The sequence below is a fragment of the Helobdella robusta genome, assembly GCF_000326865.2.
Source record: "Helobdella robusta unplaced genomic scaffold HELROscaffold_93, whole genome shotgun sequence".
NCBI lineage: Eukaryota > Metazoa > Annelida > Clitellata > Rhynchobdellida > Glossiphoniidae > Helobdella > Helobdella robusta.
The window spans coordinates 354,529-378,017 of NW_008705532.1; the positions used below are offsets into that span (position 1 = coordinate 354,529).

General features: G+C 32.2%; 4 protein-coding genes across 4 annotated transcripts; 3 read left to right on the top strand and 1 right to left on the bottom strand.

Moving 5' to 3' along the window:
• Positions 1-3,306: 3,306 nt before the first annotated feature.
• On the bottom strand, positions 3,307-7,225 carry HELRODRAFT_182814 (hypothetical protein; the record flags this gene model as incomplete). The annotated part of the gene is made up of 8 exons (XM_009033540.1): positions 3,307-3,396; positions 3,758-3,811; positions 4,186-4,230; positions 4,616-4,675; positions 5,280-5,378; positions 6,170-6,302; positions 6,358-6,525; positions 7,035-7,225. 8 exons carry the CDS (start codon positions 7,223-7,225, stop codon positions 3,307-3,309), a joined length of 840 nt encoding a protein of 279 aa, XP_009031788.1.
• A 2,845-nt stretch (positions 7,226-10,070) lies between these two features.
• On the top strand, positions 10,071-11,029 carry HELRODRAFT_182815 (hypothetical protein; the record flags this gene model as incomplete). The annotated part of the gene is made up of 3 exons (XM_009033541.1): positions 10,071-10,284; positions 10,375-10,513; positions 10,603-11,029. The coding sequence occupies 3 exons, from the start codon at positions 10,071-10,073 to the stop codon at positions 11,027-11,029; spliced, it is 780 nt and encodes a 259-aa protein (XP_009031789.1).
• A 582-nt stretch (positions 11,030-11,611) lies between these two features.
• On the top strand, positions 11,612-12,365 carry HELRODRAFT_182816 (hypothetical protein; the record flags this gene model as incomplete). Its single annotated transcript, XM_009033542.1, has 2 exons — positions 11,612-11,806; positions 12,162-12,365. 2 exons carry the CDS (start codon positions 11,612-11,614, stop codon positions 12,363-12,365), a joined length of 399 nt encoding a protein of 132 aa, XP_009031790.1.
• A 9,268-nt stretch (positions 12,366-21,633) lies between these two features.
• HELRODRAFT_182817 (hypothetical protein) lies at positions 21,634-23,210 on the top strand (the record flags this gene model as incomplete). Its single annotated transcript, XM_009033543.1, has 2 exons — positions 21,634-22,419; positions 22,485-23,210. 2 exons carry the CDS (start codon positions 21,634-21,636, stop codon positions 23,208-23,210), a joined length of 1,512 nt encoding a protein of 503 aa, XP_009031791.1.
• Positions 23,211-23,489: the final 279 nt, after the last annotated feature.

The window sequence follows — 23,489 nt, forward strand, 5'->3', positions numbered from 1 at the left end:
GCCGGTCAAAAAATACAAAAACTAAAAATTCAATTTAAAAACTAAAAAATTTTTTTGTGTTCTTTGCGCTTTATTAATTTTTTACCATTCCAGTTATTAAACAAAAACTAATTTTAAAATTTTAGCTTGCGAAACTTTCTTTGTTCACATTGTTTTGAGACCATCGACCGCCGAACTCAAACAAAAAGGTAGATAGAGGACAGCAGAAACTAATGAACACGGTCAGTAAAAATTCTTTTATTTTGATGGAAGATTTTAATTACCATATAGATTGGTACAATCAAAAAGGTGAAAAACAGCAAGACAGTCGTTTGTTGGATTATATAAATGATAATTTTCTGTGGCAGCATGTTGAGGAACAAGCTAGAGGATGCAATATTCTAGACTTAGTTATCTCATCTAATGATCCTCCTGTCCAGAATGTAGAAGTTGGAGAACACATTTTATCCAGTGACCATCAAATTATAAAACTCTAGTTAAAATAGGAACAACCAGATCAAATTAACAACAAACGAAATAGGTTCAATTATTTCAAAGCAAACTATGACCAAATAAAAATTAAACTCCGGAATTGAACCTGGCTAAATCAATTGAAGCAGTAGGAATGCAACAAGGTTCAGATTTATTCGTGAAGGCGAACAAGTTGGTTTCGGAATATGTTCCGCAGTATAAGGGACCAATAAAGAAGCGGTCATGGATAGTAGAAAAAGTACAGAAAAAATGACGAGCTGAATACAAAGAATGGAAGGTATATCAAGATTTTAAAAACCGTAAATATAATAGGCCAGCTAATTCAGTAGTATGAATTCAAATGCAGCAGTTAAAAAACAAACACAAAAGACAGAAATCCATCTCTGCTAATAGAGAGGCCATTAAAAATTAAGAGAAAAAATTAGCAGATAACATCAAAATTAACGGTAAAGGTTTTTTTCAGCCACGTAAGGAGTAGGCAAAAATAAAAAAAACAGGATAGGCCCCCTTAGAACTGAGAATGGTGTCGTTACTGATGACTACCAAAAAATATCAGATATACTTAACTCTTATTTTAGTTCTGTTTTTGCAAGGGAGATTTTTACATCTTTGCCAAAACCAATCAGTAACTTTAATGGAAATGAAATGTTTGTCTTGGATGATGTGACAATTATGAAACAACAAATAGTCGATGAAATGCAAAAACTAAAAAAAGATAAAAGTTCCGAAGCGAAAGCTCCAATCCATGTGACAATTATGAAACAACAAATAGTCGATGAACTGCAAAAAACTATAAGAAGATAAAAGTCTCGGAAGCGAAGGCCTCAATCCAGCATTTCTGAAAAATATGAAAAAGGACATTTCGGAAGCAGTTGAAACTTTTCAATAAATCGTTGGCAACGGGTGAAATACCACCAGAGCGGAAAAATGCAATCATAGTGCCACTATTCAAAAAAGTAGATCGTTGCGATCCAGGAAATTATAGACTGGTAAGCTTTACAAGCATCCACCGTATGCAAAGTACCCGAAAGAACAATTAAAAAGATAATTGTGAACCACTTGACAAAAAATAATATCATGTACAAGAGCCAACATGGATTTGTGGATAAATGTTTGTGTTTAACAAATTTGCTTGACTTTTTTTAAAGAGGCTCATGAAAATTTGGACAAAAAAGAAGCAGTGGATATTGTGTACTTTGAGATTGCTAAGGCTCTCGATAAGGTACGCATAGACGTTTAGCCCAAAAATTAAAGGCAAGTGGAATCACAGGAAACACACTCAAGTGGATTGCAAGATAGACGGCAAAAAGTTAGTATTGGTGAAAATTTTTCAAAATGGAGCAATGTTACATGTGGGATTCCTCAAGGATCTCTATTAGGACCTTTGCCATTTATAATATACATTAATGATATTGATATAGAATACAGTCTAACATTTCAAAATTTGCAGATGACACTAAATTATGTGCTGTTGACAACGATGAAGATATTGAAATTCTAGCATGCGATTTGCATGCAAATGGGCTGAGGATTAGCAGATGGTATTCAACACCAACAAATGTGCAGTCTTACATATGGGAGCGAACAAAAAGTAAAATGTACTCAAACTTGGAAACACACCACTAAAAACTGTAGAAGAGGAAAAGGATCTAGGGGTGATAATTCCTCGGAATGGTAAGGCAGCGAGGCAGCTAAAACTGCAAAAAAGATTTTGGGTATGATAAATAGCAGTAAAAAGCAAAGATATGATCGTCAAATTAAATCGTATAAAGCATTGGTCTGACCTAAGTTGGAGTACTGTGTTCAGCTTTGAAATCCAGATTTACAAAAAAAGACAGACAAAAACAATTGGTAAACTTTGATAGAAGCTGATATTTTTTAGTTTTAATTTTTCTTTCTTTTCCTTTCTGTTTATATTGTCAGTAAATGAGTTTCACAGTTATTTTTTTTCTGTTTATGTATTCTATTATAGTTAAGGCACTGATACAAGTGCATATTTACTTTTTTGTGTTTGTGAACAATAATAATAAAAAAGAGTCGTTGTTAGATATAATATGATTATGTTATTAAATAAGTAACAGGTGACCGTTATAACAATAATTTTTTTTGGTTTCCAGATCATTTCATTTCAGTGATTCTGTTTTCTTTGATTTGATTTGGTAAAATAAAAAAATGTTATAAATTCAAAAGAGGGCAACGAAAATGATAAAGGAGAGTCGCAGTATGACATATGAAGACAGAATAAAGGTTTCTTGTTTGCCAACATGAGAAAAAAGAACTAGAAGAGATTTGATTCAGGCATACAAAATCATCACAATGAAGGATAATTTGAAATCAGTGAAATTTCTTGAGCTTAGGATGAACAGTAAAACAAGGCGGCATAAACAAGATCTATAAGAAAAAGGTCCGGACCGGATATAAAGCAACTATTTTTCAGCTACAGAGTTGTCAAAAAGTAGAATAAACTGGGAAATGAAATAGTATGCGTAAAAACAATTAATAACTTTAAAGAAAACTTGGCAAAAAAAGGACATTAAAAAAATTTCAGAGCGGTCCTGTCAGAGACTCAGCCTTCTTGAATCACTATAAAAATCATTGTTATATTATGTTCTACTACCGTTTTCTTTCATAATAAATTTTAATTTTGAAATAGATTCAATAGTTTCGTGTTCAAATTTTTCAAAACTTACCGCTATCCGCTTTGAAGGAAACGCTTCAATAAAATCGACAAGAAAATATAAAAAACTTGAACAAAGCCATTGGCGAAATTTAAAAAAAAAGCGCTTTATGAATAGGTACTTTAGTAACAATAATAACGACAACAACAACAATAAATCACTTCAGCTTGGATGTTGGGTCAAAATATTCCAACAGAGCTCGTTTCGTCTCCTTCATCGCTGAAAAAAATTCGTGGAAGCGAACGGCCTGCGTGTTGATAGCGGTGAATGTGATGATGAAGATATAAGAAAGTAGAATAATGATGTCGGTGATGATGGGGAAAATTATGATAAATGTTCAGAGTAGGATGAAAAAAATTTAGAGAGAGGTTTTCCAAATTTTGCGTCCGACAACAACGAAAAAAAATATTTGTACCCCCCGTTTGTTTTAAAAAAGTTGTCGATTCTGTTTATTTTTAAATCAATCTTATATTTTGCTTATTTTCCTAAATTTTCTTGATATTCTATGATTGTATACAGTCTTCCTATTATACCCACTTTTTTTAACAACTATTTGAACTTTCGCCCTAACCCGTAAAGCCCAACTGCCCACTTGAAAATGAAATTACCCACCGACGCCCCGTTTGCAAACACTGATTGTTAGTGATAACCATGTTCATGATCTGATAATAATGGTAACGATTGAGTTTATTAAAATGATGATGATGACGGTATAAGTACATTTAGATTGCAATGGCGACAAAAATAATAATGAAGTCGACAGTGATCTCCGGAGAGACACGACTGACGGCGATTGATACAACATCTTTTGGATGAACTTCAAAGGCGTTATGATGATAATGATGCTGCCACGGTTGGTGATGAGTAAATCAGCCAAACTTGTAATAATCATCACCACCAATACCATCGTCATACATCACGGCTGCAACCATCAAAATTAAACAATTGCTAACATCATAATCATCCCCATCATAAACATTATCATCAACACTCCTTTCAACAATCCTCATCTTAGTCACCACCACCCCATCATCACCTTAGAAGCTAAATCATCATTGAACACATTCGGGCATTTCTTGAGCTAGAAACAAAAAATAAAGTTAATGAAACGGTACAAGCTAAAACAATTTGTTCATTCATTCATTCTTTCATTCATTCATTTGTTCATTCGCACTTTTTATTTCCTTTTATTTATTCAACAAATTATTTGTTATTTGTTCATTTTCTTATTAACAACAAAGCATATACTGAGAAAAAAAATGATGATAACAATCGTGATGACGAAAACTAGTTATCACTACTCTTTTTCAATATAAAATAATACTATAATACACAAAGCGACATGTTACATCACATTGTTCTTTCTTATCACTATGCCGGAGTAGCGTTTTGAAACATTCAACATTAAGTACACACAAGTTGCATGTGATGTACACACAAGTTGCACGTGACGTGCACAAGCATACCTCAATCTTCACATCTTCATAATCTATGTTCTGATAGATTTCTTTTGACAATTCTACAACCTGCTCAGCGTTGAATGCAGAGGTGACAATGCAATAAAATGCATACATACATACAATACATTTTGCCATGTTGATTTTATTGAGGTGACAGTGAAAATAATAAACGGAAAGTTTAATGAGGGAACATGAACGAAAGGTTAAATGTTAAAAGTCATTCTCTTTTTTGCGCTTACACACACACTGTATATGAATTCGAGTGAAAACCACGCATCATATACATTGAATGTGATAGGCGGGGATCTCTTCGTATTCGAACCCAGTCACTTAAACAGCAAGTCTAGGCGCCTTTAACCATTGAGCCATCAAGATTGAGATTAAATAAATCGACCAACCAAATAACCTAACAACCAACCAACTAATAGATCAAATTATCAATCAATAACGATCAATCAATCGATTGATCTGTCAGTTTGTGGGTCGATCGGTAAGTGTCAGTTCATCAAGCAAGCAATCAATCAACCAAGCATGCAGTCAATCAACCAAGCAAGCAATCAATCAATCAACCAAGCAATCGATCAACCAAGCAATCAATTAATCAACCAAGCAAGCAATCAATCTATCTTGCCTTCGTTGAATCTGTTTTGCAATAAGTAGTGTATGATACTTGGTTGTAGAAGAATGGAAGTGTGTTGTTGCATATTTCAGCTCTGTGATGCTCTCCCCAAGCTAACGTGGGGTGGAAGTTTTTGAGGATCATGTACACCTGTGTGTTGGTTCATCGACTGGTCCTAAATACAAAAACAAAAGCACATACAAATGTACATACAGACATACAAACAAACACAAACATTCAAAGGGACAAACACACACACAAGTATTTAAACGACGCAAGAAAATAACCCCATGAGCACTGATGTCCGATAGCAAACTACTAGCTGATTTGATGTCCAGGTATTTATTCAGGACGTCCTTGCATTTTTCTTTGCATACATTCATCAAGTTAATCCGACCTTAACAAGAAGTATGCGCGATGATGTAGAGGATGAAAGAGATGATGGCGACGACGACGACAATGATGATGATGATGATGGTGACGATGATGATGATGGTGACAATAATTATGATGATGGTGACGATGATTATGGTGCTGGTGACGATGATTATGGTGCTGGTGACGATGATTATGATGATGATGGTGGCGGCGGTGGTGGTGACGGTGATGATGGCGATGATGATGGTGACGATGATGATGAGTAAGAAGAAAAAATTGAAAATAGTGTAAGTGGTGGCACGTGCACGCAGCAGGCGGCTGCTCTGTTTGTAGAAAGGTGGATGTAAGTCATTCTGAAAGGACTGAGGCGATAGATAAATTGATAAAAAATAATTACGATGATAGGAAGGAAAAAAAAGAAAAATCAGCATGAAGTAAAGCCAGTGTCAGTGTGACGGATGTGACACACTGTCTTAAAAAAATATATGTCGCTATATATTTATCCTCTAAAAACACGATCTTAAAACAAACTTTCAGAAAAAAATTTTTTTTAAATAAATAACATTTACAGAGTCGGATACAAGAATTCGAATCCGGCCCCTTAAAATACTTCGACTCCGACCGACTCCGACAATCTGAATAAAACCGAACAACTTGTGCAACTCGCATGTCTCAGAGAATGCTAAACATTGTAAACTTCCTAAAAAAACAGTTAACAATTTAAAGGGGTTCTAAATGTTTTCAAACGAACATTTTTGAAGCAAGGTCGGCAATGTGCTGGCATATGATCTGGCATCGTTCAGGAAGGACACGATGTCGATGTCTGACAGAACATTCTTCAGCATGCCCTCTATCTCCTCGTTTATCGCCTTTGATCTGTGTGCAGTGCATCATTAGATTTAGTGCTGCATTATAATGCCTGTGTGTACGTGCACGTTTGCGTATGTGTGCGTGCATGTACTTGCGTGCGCGTGTGTGCGATAGCACGAAACACTAATCGAGCTGTTTTGAAATATGATTTATTTTGTGCTGTTCAGTTTCACGCCTAAAGTTATTTATAACTTTTGTGATGACTGCATTGTTCGGAAAACGTTTTCATTGTGAATGCATTTCAATAATATCATTATCATAAACTGATTTGCATTTTTAACGACAGAATCTCAGCTGTAGTGTTCAGCTTTGACCTGTTCGTGCTCACCTTCAAGCAAGAAATCTAACATTATTTATTCACCTGTTCATCAGTGAATTCTTTAGCGTCTACTTTGTTCATTACCCCATTCTTACTTCCACCTAACCCCACTAACATCCACCCCACCACCATCAGCAACAATCTCCACGACCACCACTTTCATTCCTACCACCACCATCTTCAACTTAGCCTCATCACATCCTGCTCACATCAGCTCAGACATAAACTCAAAAACTAACTCGTCACTCTTCAGCAGATGGAAGAGCTTATCAGATGGTCCAGCCTCCTTGTCCTTCATCCTCTCCGTCGATCCTGGCTTGCTCTTGAAGCAGAGATTGAATGTGCCACAGATTATACTCCTCGCAAACAGGAATGGGCCGGCAGATGGCAGGGCATATTCGTCTCTAAAACCTTTCAAAAGGGTTGACATATTGGCAGGATTAAATTTGATGTTGTTCTTCAAACTTGAGTAAACTAATTATAATAAAAAATTTTTAATTACAATCCATTTTTAAACATTTTGAGATCAAATAAAGTTTTCAATTAAACATATAAATATATTTATCGATTTTAGTATGATATAAAAATTTGTTTAATATAAACGTTGAAAGCATCGACTTAACACACTCCGCCAGGTAGATAACTTTAAAAACCCACTGATGAATAATCTCGGTTTTGTGTTGGATCCAGATGTCCCGATAAAATCCCTGAACGGTCAACTTTGTAGACGATGCGTTTTTCGACTACCTCATCCTATGAACACCTAACTACCTACATAACCGCCAATTGAAAACTCTATTGCAACACCATCTCAACCGCACAGGGTATCCCGCCAGCTTTCTTCAAGGCTTACATCAGTAACATACCTGACCTCCACCCAATATTAAGTTAATTAGCTAGGCAGATGACTTCCCGGTCTCATCTTTCGGACCACTCATAGAACCAATTACAACCACCCTCAATAAAGACCTTGTAAACCTAACCTTCTTTTTCAACAATCGGTCATCTCACTCTCAACCACAAAATTGGCAGTCCACACACAAAAACTTGTCACTCGATAAACACCCCAAATTACTCGGCATCAACTTTGACACCTTTTCTCACATTCAACAAACATTTACAAACAATATCAAAAAAATACCAACAAAGGAACAAAACCCTCAAATCTTTGACTGTCAACAATTAAACGACAAAAAACGCTCCTTATCATATAAAAAGCAACCTGCCGACCACAAGCAATCAACCACGCAACACCCATCTAGCTGGTGGCCCAACATCTTTTATACCAACCTTCAAAAATTAAAATCGCCCAAAACTCTGCCTCACGCACAATAACTGGCTGCCTCCAAACGACCCTCATAGAAAACCTTCACCAGGAAACAATCTTACAAGTCCTTCAGCAATAGTACATGGTGCATGGAATCGGATTCCTCTTGACAACTAGCTACAAGAATTTTCTGTGATCATCTCTTGGCTGACTCTCTGCCAGATATCTCTTTTCAAAAACAATGATACTGTCCCTGATATCTTGTCTCCATTATGCATCATTGATAATGTAAGCAAGCTTTATTTAGCATGTAATAGTAATCATGCGATTTAGTTATGTAACCAGTGTTCAGCCGATTACAAAATACTGCAAAGTAGTACATACGCCTACTATGGGTTCTATATGCAAAAGCCTTAACAGCTGATATACATTCAAATTTTCAGTGCAGTTGAGCTACCAGTAAATATTGATATATGAAACTGAGATTTTGTCTGAATGTTTTCTTCATGTGAACAAAAAAAAATCAAGGGGTAAGAAGGTGATATTTCAAAACTTAAAAAATAAGCTCCACCCTAATATGTATAATTCAAAATATTTCAATCAATTTTTGGCAAACAATACAAAAATAAAGTACAAATTATGACTTTTTAAAAATAATTAACTCCTCATTGAATTGAAGAAATCAAACCAGATTCAGATAAATAAATTAAATCAAATCAAAATATAAATAATGATTAAAAATAATGCATGCAGGTCTAACAGTTGTCGTTCACATCGAGGTGCCTCGAGTCAGCGTGCTGGCTGACAGACAAGTATACGGAGCCGACTGTTATGACAGGCAGCAAGATGTCTACCACGAGAATTCTCTGCCAATTATTCATTCATTCATACAAGCCAAACAAAGATAAAAAACTGATGCACAGTAAATTGATAACATTACATATAACAAGTATTCTCTATACAAAACTTTGAACAAAATGTTTACATCCTTCCAATTATGTTCATTCAAGCTTTAAATATAAGGCAGTCAGTGGGTTACATTTTATCATAATTAAATGTATTAAAATAAATAAATTGCTAATTGTGAAAAAAAAACAAAACATATTATTTAATAATATCACCAAAATTATAAAAATGTTTATGAAATATTTTAATTGTTTACAAGTATAGTTATTAGGCACATGTTTGTTATCTTGCTTGGTACATGTTTGTTATCTTGTTTGATACATGTTTGTTATCTTGTTTGATACATGCTTGATATCTTGTTTCATAGGCGTAGCTAGAGGGGGGGGGGGGGGTGGTTGGGGTGAAAAAAAGTGTATGTTGCAATAAATTAAAAATTATTAAAAATTACCATGAAAATTAAAATTGCAAATTTTTAACGATCCGTTCACGATATTTGTCAAATATTAGTAATAGTTAACTTTTGTCTTTGGTAATAAAAAAATTAATGAGTAGATCGTTGTTTGTAGTTCCGGTGTTTCCTTTTTGATGACGGTTGTGTTGCGTAGTGACGAAATAAATATATCTGATTCGATCAAAATTCAATTGTTATTGATTCGCAGGTAATTTAAATCGTTTTTAACTTACTTTTACAATTCATAAATTTGTCTTGAAAATAACCATAAGAAATATTTTTATAATGTGTTTGATAAAATATTTTTAATTGGAACTGTCCGTGAAGAAAGAATGTCACGTTTTTTCTGTAAAATCGCAAAGTGAAGTAAGAAATATCATTTTAATCGGTGTTTTCAATGTAATCTCAAATAAATTTTATTTTAGATTAAATTGAGATTATTCGAAGAATAACCGCGTAGCCACGATTTTTTTAAGTCACAAATAATTATTTTTCTTCCAATGGGATTTCTTCCTTTTACTTTACGGACGGCCCCATTAAGCATTTTAAAATTTGAACAGCTAGACCGAAGTTACAAAAGTTAATAAAACTCATATTTTCTCACTTTTCTATATTAATTTATGCAATAATTATTATTATTGTTCAAGAGACATGGAAGAAAACAAAAAAAGAAAAGGTGATAACTGTGGGAGCAACATGATATACTGGAAAAAATGGTGTGATCGAGTAGCTACTACTATTGAAATACCTTCAACATCAACTGTAGCAACAGATCATATTTCACCATCAAAGTCTGTTATAGAAGCAGAATCTGTTTCTGATTCTAAAGATGAGCCCCACGTAATTGCAGCTAAATTAGACATTGGTTTGTATTGTAATAAAGATATGGACGATTCTCTTAAACTTCAAATTTTAAAAGAACCTTAGGTGCCATCTAAATATTATGAATTTCCAGCTTCTACTAAACGAGATCTGAGATTTCAACTTAGCTGGATAAATCGATTTCCTTGGATTACATATTCAGAAGTAAATACTGGAGCATTTTGCAGAATTTGCGTCATTATGGGTAGATCGAAAAAGGAAGTCATCAGCATGTAGGTAAACTTATATCCGAACCTTTTTGCAAGTGGAAAGACGCACTTGAAATTTTTAAAGCACACTCACAAACCTCTTATCATAAGAGAAATTCTGAACTAGCAGACAATTTTTTTAAAGTGATGTCTTTAAAAACGTTATCCGTAGTTGATCAAATAAATTCAGAAAAAAAACGGCAACAAGAAGAGAATAAAAGCAAACTGACATCAATAGTGAAAGCAATCATTTTATGTGGAAAACAAGGCATACCATTGAGGGGAAAATCTGACTCAGGAAGAATACAGACTTCTTCAGAACCAAAAGAATCATTACTTAATGAGGACAACTTTCGTGCCATATTAAAATATGGTGCTGAATCTGGAGATAAAATCTTATCTGAACATTTATTAAATGCTTCAAATAATGCTTTTTATACAAGTCCGCAAATTCAAAATGAAATTATAGAGATTTGTGGTGCGGCTATCCAAGAAGTGATAATCAAGGAAGTTAAAAAAGCTAATTTTTTGCCGTTTTAGCAGATGAAACTACCGATATTGAGCAACCAAATGAAATGAAAACTACCAAATGTTGAGCAAATGTCATTTTGTCTGCGTTATGTTGTTGATTCTGGTGATGCCAAGCACCACGATATCAAGGAAATGTTTCTTGGATATATACCAGTTACCGATGTCACTGGGATTGGATTAGCTAATGTTATTCTTAATAATATTAAAAGTAATGGTCTGGAGCTTTCTCACATGGTTGGACAAGGTTATGACGGGGCTGCATCAATGAGTGGACATTTGCACGGTGCTCAAGCATATGTTAGAAAAGAATGCAAACATGCTTTATATGTACACTGCAGCGCACATTCTCTTAACCTTGCCATTGCAGATTCATGCTCACGGTCAGAAATCCGAAACTGTGTAGGTATTGTACAAGCAGTTGGTAATTTTTTCAAGTATTCTCCTCAGCGAACTGCTGTATTAAAAGATAATATATGCAAAGTTTTGACATTACCAGCAAACCACCAAAAAAGTTTACTTGCTATAAGTGAAACAAGGTGGGTACACAAACATGAAGCCGTCATACGTTTTAAGGAAATTTATCCAGCGATAATGGCTGCTCTTAATGAACTACAAAATCATCACAATAAAGAAACCTCTCATCAAGCAGTCCAACTCATGAATACTCTCCGTACTTCTGATTTTGTTGTATGCTTACTAGTGTTGGAAAAAATCATGGGGTACACATTGCCACTTTCTAAGCAATTACAAGCAACTGACACAGACCTTGCTAAGGCATGCTTACATGTCGAAAATATTTTATGAGTTTTAGGCATTTTAAGAAACAATGCTGATAACGAGTTTACCATTCTTTGTGATGAAGCAAAAAAATTGCTAGAAGATAATGGAGGTAATCTGAAGATGCCACGCAGAGGATGTTATTTCATATTACAGAATCAATTTTTTTATTCCTTTCTTAGACCATACAATCACACAGTTAAATGAAAGGTTTGAAAAACATAGAAAATCTATAATGGCACTGACAAGCTTATTACCTCAAAATTTAGACACAATGTCAGAAACATGTCTGGGTGAGTTGATTAAATTATATTTATCATTGCTGCCGGAAACAAATAAACATTTAATTTTATCTGAATGTCAGGTATGGAAAGCTAGCTTTACCTCCACCAAACCTAAATCTGCTTTGGAATGTTTGGATCTGTGCGATAAAATTTTATACCCAAACATCTACACATTGCTACATATTTTGGCAACTTTGCCCGTTTCTACCGCTACTCCTGAAAGAACATTCTCAAGTCTAAAAAGACCGAAAACCTATCTTAGAAACACAACGTCAGAAAATTGATTGAATGGCCTGGCTCTAATGAACATTCATTATAATGTTAATTTAGATACCAAGCATATTGTTGATATATTTGCAATGAAAAAACGAAACATTTTGTTATAAATTTAATTTAATTTTCAAATTGAAAAAGTAGATTTAACGTTGATTTACACACACACGCACACACATATGTATATTGCGCCGAAAGTATATAATAACATTTGAATAAAATAAAAATTTACGGTTTTTGTTTTTTTTTTACTTTTTTCAAAACCCCCTCGAAATAAATTCCTGGCTACGCCTATGTCTTGTTTGATACATGTTTGTTATCTTGTTTGATACATGTTTGTTATCTTGTTTGATACATGTTTGTATCTTGTTTGATACATGTTTGTTATCTTGTTTGATACATGCTTTTGTTTGATACATGTTTGTTACCTTGTTTGATACATGTTTGTTATCTTGTTTGACACATGTTTGTTATCTTGTTTGACACATGTTTGTTACCTCGTTTGATACATGTTTGTTATCTTGTTTGATACATGTTTGTTACCTTGTTTGATACAGCAATGTGCAAGTTCTTGATGAGCATTGCCTTAATTTGTTCACTTCTCAATTTCTTCTTCATCTTCTTGTTATTTCAGTTTAAATTGTTGACTATGAAAGCAAAACAATTATATATAACAATAAATTTTTTAAACGGATTATTAAACTAAATTTATACAAAAAAAAACACATTACAAACATTACGATGTAAGAATATGTGCTGAATAGATCTGACCTCAGCCAATTCATTTAAAGCCTGTAAGTAAATATTTGTTTGTACATGAATTCTGATTGAAATATGATAATTGTAATTGAATTTAAAAATTGATTAATATTATAAATAAAAAATACATAATTAATATATTATAATTATATCATCAATATATTTATTTTATGTATTATATTATAAATAAATGTTATATATATTGATTATATGAAAAATTGAATATTAAATTTTAAATAAATAAAAATAAGCTAGAGATGCTAGATGATATAATAAATAATTACAAAAATATTATAATTTATATTTTATAATAAAATAATTATTATAAACATAAAATAATAAATAAATAATAATACTATTATTACTAGAAAGTTGAAACCTTGAAAGTTTTGTAAAAAAAAAAATATAAAATGATTATTTCATTTAAGAAATCATGTATTATTAAAAAAAACAAACAAATCTAATCAAAAAATAAATTTCCCCAATCGGATCATTTGTTCATAACTTGAAATTTCTGTTTTAAATTAAAACTTAAATTTAAAATTGAATCCGTTTTTATCCAAATTTAATTTAAGCGCACTTAAAAGTGATCACAAGTTAAAAATGATTTCAGACGTGTGTGTATCATGTTTTAATTATATGAAAGAACTAATTTACGAAATAACAAACAGCAATGATTCAACACCGGGTCCAGATGAAATAACTTATGACATTTTGAAAAAATTATCTAAATAGTGCATTGAAAAATTATTACAAATTTGGTACGAGGCAACAGTTGCACCGATATATAAACCCAGTGATGGGTAGTTACTAACTACAAATAGTTAACTAGTAGTTAATAACTACTAAATAGTAGTTAAAAAGTAGTTAATAACTATTTTATTTTGAATAGTTGTTAACTACTAGTTAACTATTTTTAAGTAGTTAGTAACTATTGTAGTTAACTATTTTTTAACTACTTGAACATATTTTTATTTCAGAATTAATGTTTATCTTTTTAATTGCACATCCCTATTTTCAAATTTGTTTATTGGTTTCCGAGTCTGCGCCGTTTCTCTTTGAGGTTTTTTGTGTACGAGATGCAGATAATTTGCGTTTGATTAATTATTTAATATGATTACTCAAATTATTAAATTGTGCTTTATTGACGCAATTTTAAAGAGAGACGACGATAAAAATTTTACTGCAAATTTTGTAAAAGCATTTTCTCAGGTATCATTTAAAATACTACAGAAGGTGACAGTGACATAGAAGATATTTACGAAAATGACATATTATTAAAAACAAATATTACCGATTTAATGGAGGTAGAACAAATTGATGCGGATGATTCTGATGATGTTCTCTTTTTTTTCCGCACAAGCGATGTGGTAGTAATCACAATTTGAATCTGGTAGCAAGTGTAGGTGCACTGAAAGCCATAGCAAAGGTGACATCATTGTCAAACTCTGTACATTGAAGTACTCAAAATGCTGATATTGTACAAGACATTACTGGTTCTACATTTATTAAACCAAATGTTACAAGGCGGTGTTCAGAATTTTACGCAGTAGAAAGAGTTGTTGACATAGGATTCGACAAAATGTGTAGTTGTCAGAAAGAATTAGGACAAGCTTTATTTACAGAAAATGAATTTAGTTTTTTGATGTTTTTTCTCGTTTTTTCATGAAGCCGATAGTAACTGCAATTGATATCATTCAGAGTGAAAATTTATACGTAGGTCACATTGTACCAAAAATCACTGGAATTAACAAAGAATTGTTAATGTGTACGTAAGATGAGGTTAAATCAGCATTTGTTAGATCTAAAACAACAGTGTGTGTCTTGGATCGGATCCCTTACTAAAATTTTAATAAAATTCATGGATTATTTGGTGCCTTTTTTCTGTCTAATATAAATATAAGTATAAATATGTATTATCGATGTGAACAATTAGTTAAAATTGAATCGTTTGAAGCTTAACCAGACAAGACGGAATTGATATGGTTTGGTTCTAAAAAGGCTTTATCTTTTGATATATTGGGTATGGGTAATGATAACTTTTTTTAAAATTTTGACGTCTTCGTGTTGGTTTCGTTTTTGTCTCGAATTCCTTGTCCTCTGATGTCTCGAGCATGCTTTTTGAAAATCTCGGTCTCGTCTTGTCTTGTTTTTAAAAACACTGTTTTGTCACAGCCTTGCATATTAAACACTGTGTACTAATCGTTTTATTTGTATATCTTACTTTTTTAATTTTATTGTAATATTAATTAACGTACTTTTTTCGGCCCATGCTTTTTTCAATAAATTTCAAAATTTTCACTCAAAAAAACATAAACAATGTTATTTTCACAAAAAACGCTATAAACAGCATCCTAACTGGTTCTGTCAAACAATCCTGATAATGTATGAATAAGAATACAAATTTCTGGGTGTAACAATTGATCAACAATTAGTTTTCAAAAGCCACATCAGCAAAATAAGATCAAAATGTTTTAAAACTTTAAAATTAATAAAGTGATTATTTAATTTCTACTAGGAATCATATGAAAAAATTATATTACTAACTTATAGAACAACAGTCAGATCAATTTTAGATTATGGATGTCAAAGCAAAAAAAGTAAAGTAAAACATGCTTCAACACTTTGAAATCAATAATAAATATTAGAAGAATAATAAGAAGAAGAATATTAGGAGCATATAGAGAACATCACCTTCATCAAGTTATCATACAAAAGAAATGACAGTAAATTTAAGACGTCAAAAATTATTAATAAACAATCATGTAGAAACTTTAATACAAATAATCACAGATGGCTATAAAATGGTAAATCTGTTACAGCAACATCTACAACAATATCCCAGAAACACATCAAGATCGCCATCAATATGTCCTATGCATATAATATTGAAAGAGCATCTACAAATATCAGATAAAAAAATTAATGTCTGAAACATAATTCATCTTATACTAAGATGTTTAATTCTGCCTCAACCAGTTGTGATTTTTTGTTTGATTATTTAAACAAATTTTTTGATTGTGATAATGCACAATTATTACAAATATTTAATAAATATATTGATTCTTTGCATGTTAGCACATCCATCCTTCCAGTTAATCTGAATGCTCACATATCCAAGTTCTTACCTTCAGATGGTAACATCTTGAATTTATTATGTTTCAATTGTCAAAGCTTGTTAAACAAATTAGACTGTTTTGAAGAGTTTATTGAAACTTGCAATATTAAATATGATGTAATCTCTCTCACTGAAACTTGGTTAAATTCATGTAATTCTCAATTGGCCTCAATTAATAATTATGATATTATATTATTGAATAGAGAAATAAAGCAAGGTGGTGGTTTGGCTTTTTGTATTCACAAAGATCTCAACTACATTCACAGGTTTGACTTACAAATTAATAAAGATATACAAATTGATGCTATTGAGATAAAGTCATATAGAAAAAATTATTTAATAATAAATGTCTACAGACCCCCAAACATTCATGTTGATATTCTATTTGGTGGGTTGAATTCCATTCTTGACATTGCAATATCTGAAAATAAACATATTTACATCATGGGCGATTTTAATATTGATCTTAAAACTTTTTCTCCTAATGCAATCAAATTTTTAGATGTACTTTCTTCCTTTTCTATTTTCATAACTAATAATCTTCCTTCCAGAATCTCAGAATCTTCCCATTCCATTATCGATAATATTTTTACTAACCAGCTAAACTCATTTTGCAGTGGCACGATTATAACCGATATATCGGATCACTATCCGATATTTCTTTCGCAAGTGGTATCAAAAAAATTTGTCAATTCCAACCAGTATATAACTTTTCAAAATTCTTCAAAAAAAAATCTTCATAGATTAAATAATGCTCTAATTCAATATAATTGGAATTACATTTCCTCAATGCATGCTTGTAATGAGGCTTTTGAAATTTTTTGGGATGTTCTGAAATATCACATCAATATCTTTTGTCCTATAACTCAGAAAAAATGTAAAAAATTCAAGATGTCCCAACCCTGGGTTACACCTGCTATCAAGGCTCAAATCATTAAACAGGATGTACTATTTAAAAAATATAAAAAAAATCATGATCCTAATTTTTATGAAAAATATAAAAAGATGAGAAATATGGTAAATAACAACATCAAATTTAACAAAAAAAAAATACTATGAAAACCTTTTCAAATCATATATTGGTGATACTAAGACCACTTGGAAAATTATCAAATCACTGATAAACAAACAAAAAGGTAAACTTCACTATCCTATCCTTGTAAATAATAAAATCATGGATAATCCCAAACAGATTGCAAACTGCTTTAATGATTATTTTTCCAATCTAGCTTCCATGATCACTCATGATAATGCAGTGAATTCGACATATATATCCCATATCAACTCCCTTTTTGTTTTAGATCCCACAAACCCAAAGGAAATAATTCATCATTGTAAGTCCTTATCAAACTCGGGTGCACTTGATCATTACAATTTATCAAACAAAATCCTCAAATTTATTATACATTCTATCTCTCCCATTTTAACAATTTTATATAATAGATCAATTGAGCAATGCTTATTTCCAAATTCTCTTAAAATTTCAAAAATTATTCCTATTCATAAGTCGGGTTCCAAATCAGATATGTCAAATTACAGGCCTATTAGCATTATACCTTGCCTCTCTAAATTATATGAAAAAATTATTAAACAAAAAATGGATATATACATTAAGGAAAATAATATTTTGAGCGATTGTCAATTTGGGTTTAGAAGTGGCTTATCTACAGAAGATGCCCTTCTTAAGTTTGTAAATGATATTAATTCATATCTAAATAATTCATCGTTGGCTCTCGCTGTCTTTGTCGATTTCTCAAAAGCCTTTGACTCAATCGATCATCATCTATTGATTGATAAGGTCATAGGCTATGGTTTCAATGGTAATTTATCAGTTTTGTTGAAATCATATTTGGATTCCAGATATCAGTATGTCGATATTGCTGGAACTAATTCAAAAACAACTCTGGTTACAAGAGGTGTGCCGCAAGGTAGTATCCTTGGACCATTGTTGTTCTCGTTGTTTATTAATGATATTGTGCATATTCACAAGTGTCCTTCGGTTATATTTGCTGACGATTGCACTTTTTATACTAGTGAGACACATGTTGACTCACTAAGGGACTCAGCAACAAATCTTCTTAATGCATTATATAAATGATCGTTATTAAATAGACTAAACATTAACCTTAAAAAAACTAAGTATATGATTTTTTCAAAAAATAAAAATATTCAAACTGACAATATGCAATTGGAAATAAATGGTAATTCACTGGAATTTGTAGATCAATTCAAGTTATTAGGAGTTGTTATTGACTCTTGATTAAATTTCAAACACCATGTTAAAGCAGTCATTAGCAAAATTAATATAACTTTAGGCTTGGTTCATCGCATTAGCACATACTTAAACAATAACTCGAGGAAAGTCTTCTATTTCTCTTTTGTTCAAAGTCATTTGTTTTACTGCAATCTTATTTGGGGAAATGCAAATAAAACTTGTATACAGGAACTATTCGTTTGCCAAAAAAAATGTGTTAAAGCACTTTTTTATTCTAAAAGACCAAATGACATCCGTGATAATTTTCTGATAAATCGGCTTCTTTCTGTGTATGAAATAAATTGCTATAAGGCCTGCTGTTTTTTATTTAAAGTGATAAAGGGAATATCAACTAAGGGTGATATCGCATCGATTGTCTTAAATTCAATCCAGGTTCCAAGATCTACTAGAGTCATTAGTGAAGTCTCATTCAAGGAAATTAGTAGCTACTAACAAGCGAAGTTCCAGAATATTCTGTTTTTATGCGCCAAAATTATGGAATGATCTTCCCAATTATTTAAAAAAAATTGACACTTTTAATAAGTTTAAAAAACAATTGAAGGTTTTTTTTGTTGTTTCTCATGATTTCATTTATTTTTCTTATTATTAATTAATTTTCCTTTTCTAATTTCGGGTTGACATTATTATTTTTCACGGTTTCTTATTTAATCTAATTAATTGTTCAATTTTCATTTTTGTTTTCCAATATGACTGACATTATACTTTGGGCTATCATCTTAGTTAAGGTCACCATTAATATAGCATTCATTGCTAAGGTTGCACCTTTTTCTTTCATTATTTGATTGAAATAAACTTGTGAAAAAAAAAAACCATATTTACAATTGCGTCCGGGGAATTAAACAACCCACCTATTGACACATCCATTATACAAGTGTCACTAAAAACAAAAATAAAGCAATAAAATTATATTTAACGACATTAAAGAAACATGAAGTAAAACATGCTTCAACACTTTCAAATCAATAATAAATATTAGAAGAATAATAATAAGAAGAATATTAGGAGCATAAAGAGAACATCACCTTCATCAAGTTATCATACAAAAGAAATGACAGTAAATTTAAGACGTCAAAAATTATTAATAAACAATTATGTAGAAACTTTAATACAAATAATCACAGATGGCTATAAAATGGTAAATCTGTTACAGCAACATCTACAACAATATCCCAGAAACACATCAAGATCGCCATCAATATGTCCTATGCATATAATATTGAAAGAGCATTTACAAATATCAGATAAAAAAATTAATGCCTGAAACCATATTTACAATTGCGTCCGGGGAATTAAACAACCCACCTATTGACACATCCATTATACAAGTGTCACTAAAAACAAAAATAAAGCAATAAAATTATATTTAACGACATTAAAGAAACATGAAGACTTCATCCAAATTTACACAGATGGTTCACAAATACGTTATTCAACTAGCTATTCAGCATGCACTTCTACAACATTTGCCCTACACAGCTCCAATTTTTAGAGCAAAATTACTTGCGATAAAGAGGGCCCTGGGTTATATACAAAATAATCATAACAATTCTAATTTTTACTGATTCTTCATCAAGCCCATTAGCCATACAACAGTACAAACAAGAAGATCCATTGTTAGTGCAAATTGTAATGAAAATCAGCAACCTTTTGAATAACAAAAATTTAATTTTTGTATGGTCTCCAAGCCATATAAGAATCGATAGTAATGAGTAAGCAGATAGAGCACCAACTATGTAACTGTAACTTTTTCAAAGCAGATACCATTATTGAAATGAATTAAAATTGCTATGAGTAAAAACTTGCCAAAATTTTCAGTGATTATTTATTCATTATATTTGTTTTTATAAAAAGTTATTCATATTGTTCCTATTTGAACTATAGGATAAAGAGTATATGCTGAAATTTGATTAACAAAATCAATAATTAGATATAAAATAACTTGGTAATAAATAGGTCATTGATTATGCAGTTCAACAATTGATGAATAATTCAAGAATCAAACATTTTCTCTGTTACTCCATTCATGTATAACTATAATTATTTTGAAATTATTCCACTTGTGTTATTGTTGATGGCTATAAAATGGTAAATGAAAGTTAATATAAAAGTAAAATTCACCAATAAAATATGTCAATTTTTCATTGAATTTCCTGCAATGAACTTTATGAAAATTATGCATTATTTTGTTTACAGGGTTAACAGGCTTCTATTTTAAAATAAATTACGTTGTAAGGAATAAACTGATAAAATTAATTAGATAAAGAATGTTTTATTTCATTTTGAAGTTTAAAGAAAAACGCCAACGTTTAATAACAAAATTGTATTGGCAATAATAAACGTGCTTATCACAATTTTCATTCAAACAGAGGAAGGCAGCCAAACATGAGAGCCTACGGGAGTTAACATGACATTCTTCGGTTGGTAATTCCACGAATCTAAATAAATATGATAACAACAGGTAAATAAACGAATGAGTTCCGATCGATTGCACGTTTACGTTTCGTTGTCAAATGGGTTTTTTCAACGGAGTTATGTTCATAATTTTATGTTCAGTTTAGTAATATTAACATCCCTTCATGAAAAATTTGGTTGCATTTTGGGGCGGCTATTTTGCAATTAGCCTACACAAACCTATTTTTATATCTGATACTAAATCCATGAGATTACTCAGATATATAAAAAAATATAATTTGAATTGATATAAAACGTCTTAAACATAGTTTTGGATGTCAAACGATCATAATGCGTAATGTTGGTACATATAAGGAAGAATTTTGAATAATCGTTTGAATCGTAATTACATAACAAGATTAATGCGTTACTCTGAAAGTAACATAATCATAGTTGTTGCCTAATAAGATTATTTTTAATGTTCCTTCCCACTAATCCTATTGTTATTCGTTTGATTTGTTTGACGCGCGTCCAAACATCATCTGTTGATCATCACTTTGAGATACTCCAACTTACAGCAAAGTTACAATCATGTGCTCTTGTTAAGACGATGCGCCTCCCAGTCTATAAAAAGACGTCTAATGAATGAAATCATAGAAATTGTTGAGAACACGTTGACTGTTCCTACATGAAAATTTTAATCAACGCGTTAGAGCTTTGAAAATTCGGAGTCACCATGGCGTCACTGGAGAGTGAAGTTTGCATGTCAAATGTTGGAAAGAAAAATGTTAAACTTGTAGAAAAAGAAACAATCAACCAATTTTTCAACAAAAAAACAACTAAGGAAGATTTGAAGAAAAGTAACAATAGAAATGAAATTATAAACGACGCAAATAACAAGAAACCTAGCAGCATTTGCACCAACGACAACAATTTAGACGAAATCTCAACTTTGTTAGTCGGCAGCAGTGTAGCGACAAGTTTCAGGATAGCTGGCGGCGATTCACGTCAGCATAGTGATGCATTTCTCGTCAACAACAGTCTTTACAATGCATACAACGAAAAAAGCAGCAAAACTCCAACAAGCAACTCACTAACTTATTCAAGAGGGGATTTCTCGCAAGAAATGTGGACTTTTAAGGAAGAATATGATGAAAAAAATAAACTGCAATCATTTCATAAGAATACAAATGCTAAGAAGTGGTACAAACAATTTTCCCGAAATGATCCATTGAGAGTTGCCACTAAACTTCGGAAGAATTATTACACAGGTAACGTTGGCAGTTACCACAAAAATTACATAAACAACAAAGACCAAAAGACCAACATGTTGGAAGCTCAGTACAGAAATATGCACGTTACGTTGGTAGATATGGAAGGTGTTGACTTGTCACACAACGACGTCGTCATCATGAAAACTCACGATTGTACTGCAAATATTAACAACAATAACAACACCATCAACAATAACAACAACGACAGCAACAACTGCCACAACGATGCAGACATTAATATTAATGATGTTAGTGAAATTAGCAACAACAGTTACGGTATTCACGATCACGTGACATTTAACAACGCATGGAGCACAGCATGATGAACATTCTCCTTCACAGCACTTTCAACTATCCACTTCATAGCACGATCGCTCGCGACGGTTCTGCAGAGAATGTTGCAATTACGCAAAATGGTGAGAAAAATGTTCTAGAGGTCGACCGAGGTCACCCAGACAATGATGAAGGGCTTCGATACAACATTCCTCACAGTAAGGGTGACAATCATCTTGACGGCGATGAACAAACATTTGCAATTAAGAACTCCAGCATTGTCGTTGAGGGGTCAGTTCGTTTTTGTAAGAAAAACAAGCAGACAAACATTAACAACCTCTCCATCGTCAGCAACGTTGCACCAGCTTGCTGCGTGCCAGCATACCTTTGTTTTCCGGTAATATTTAAAAAACGCGAGAAACGTGGAACAAACAATAAAAATGTTAGTGTGGAAAACAACTTTCAAACCAATTTCTCCACCAAAAATCCAACAACGGTATCGAACAATGGGGAACACTTGCAACAACATGAACTTTTCCGGCAATTACATAGATCAGAGCTGAAGTTGACACAACATCAACAGCAGCAGCAGCAACCACATCATCAGCAGCAGCAACAACCACATCAGCAACAGCAACAACAGTATCCACAACTAGAAAATGAACAACACGAACACAGAAAAAGAGACCTGGTGAAGAAAATGAAAATTTTCAAGCACACCATTAGACATAATTCTAGAACGTTGGTGCAACTTGCCGTTTTGTGAGGAATAATATGCGGATAAGTGAGTAGATGAGGACAAAAACGATGAGAGCGATGATGGAAAAAAGATGATGGAGAGGATGACGATGGTGATAAAGAGGATATTGGTTTGTTGCGTCGTTCATCCGTTGACGTTTTTCATAAATTTTATAGTATAGCGAGAACAATGAGAACGATAACGAAGATTGTATATTTTTTAAACCATGTATTGAGTTTAATTGAGTTTACCCTTACATTTTTGAACGCATGCTGCCATTGTAATTGTTAGTCGGGGTTTTGTCTA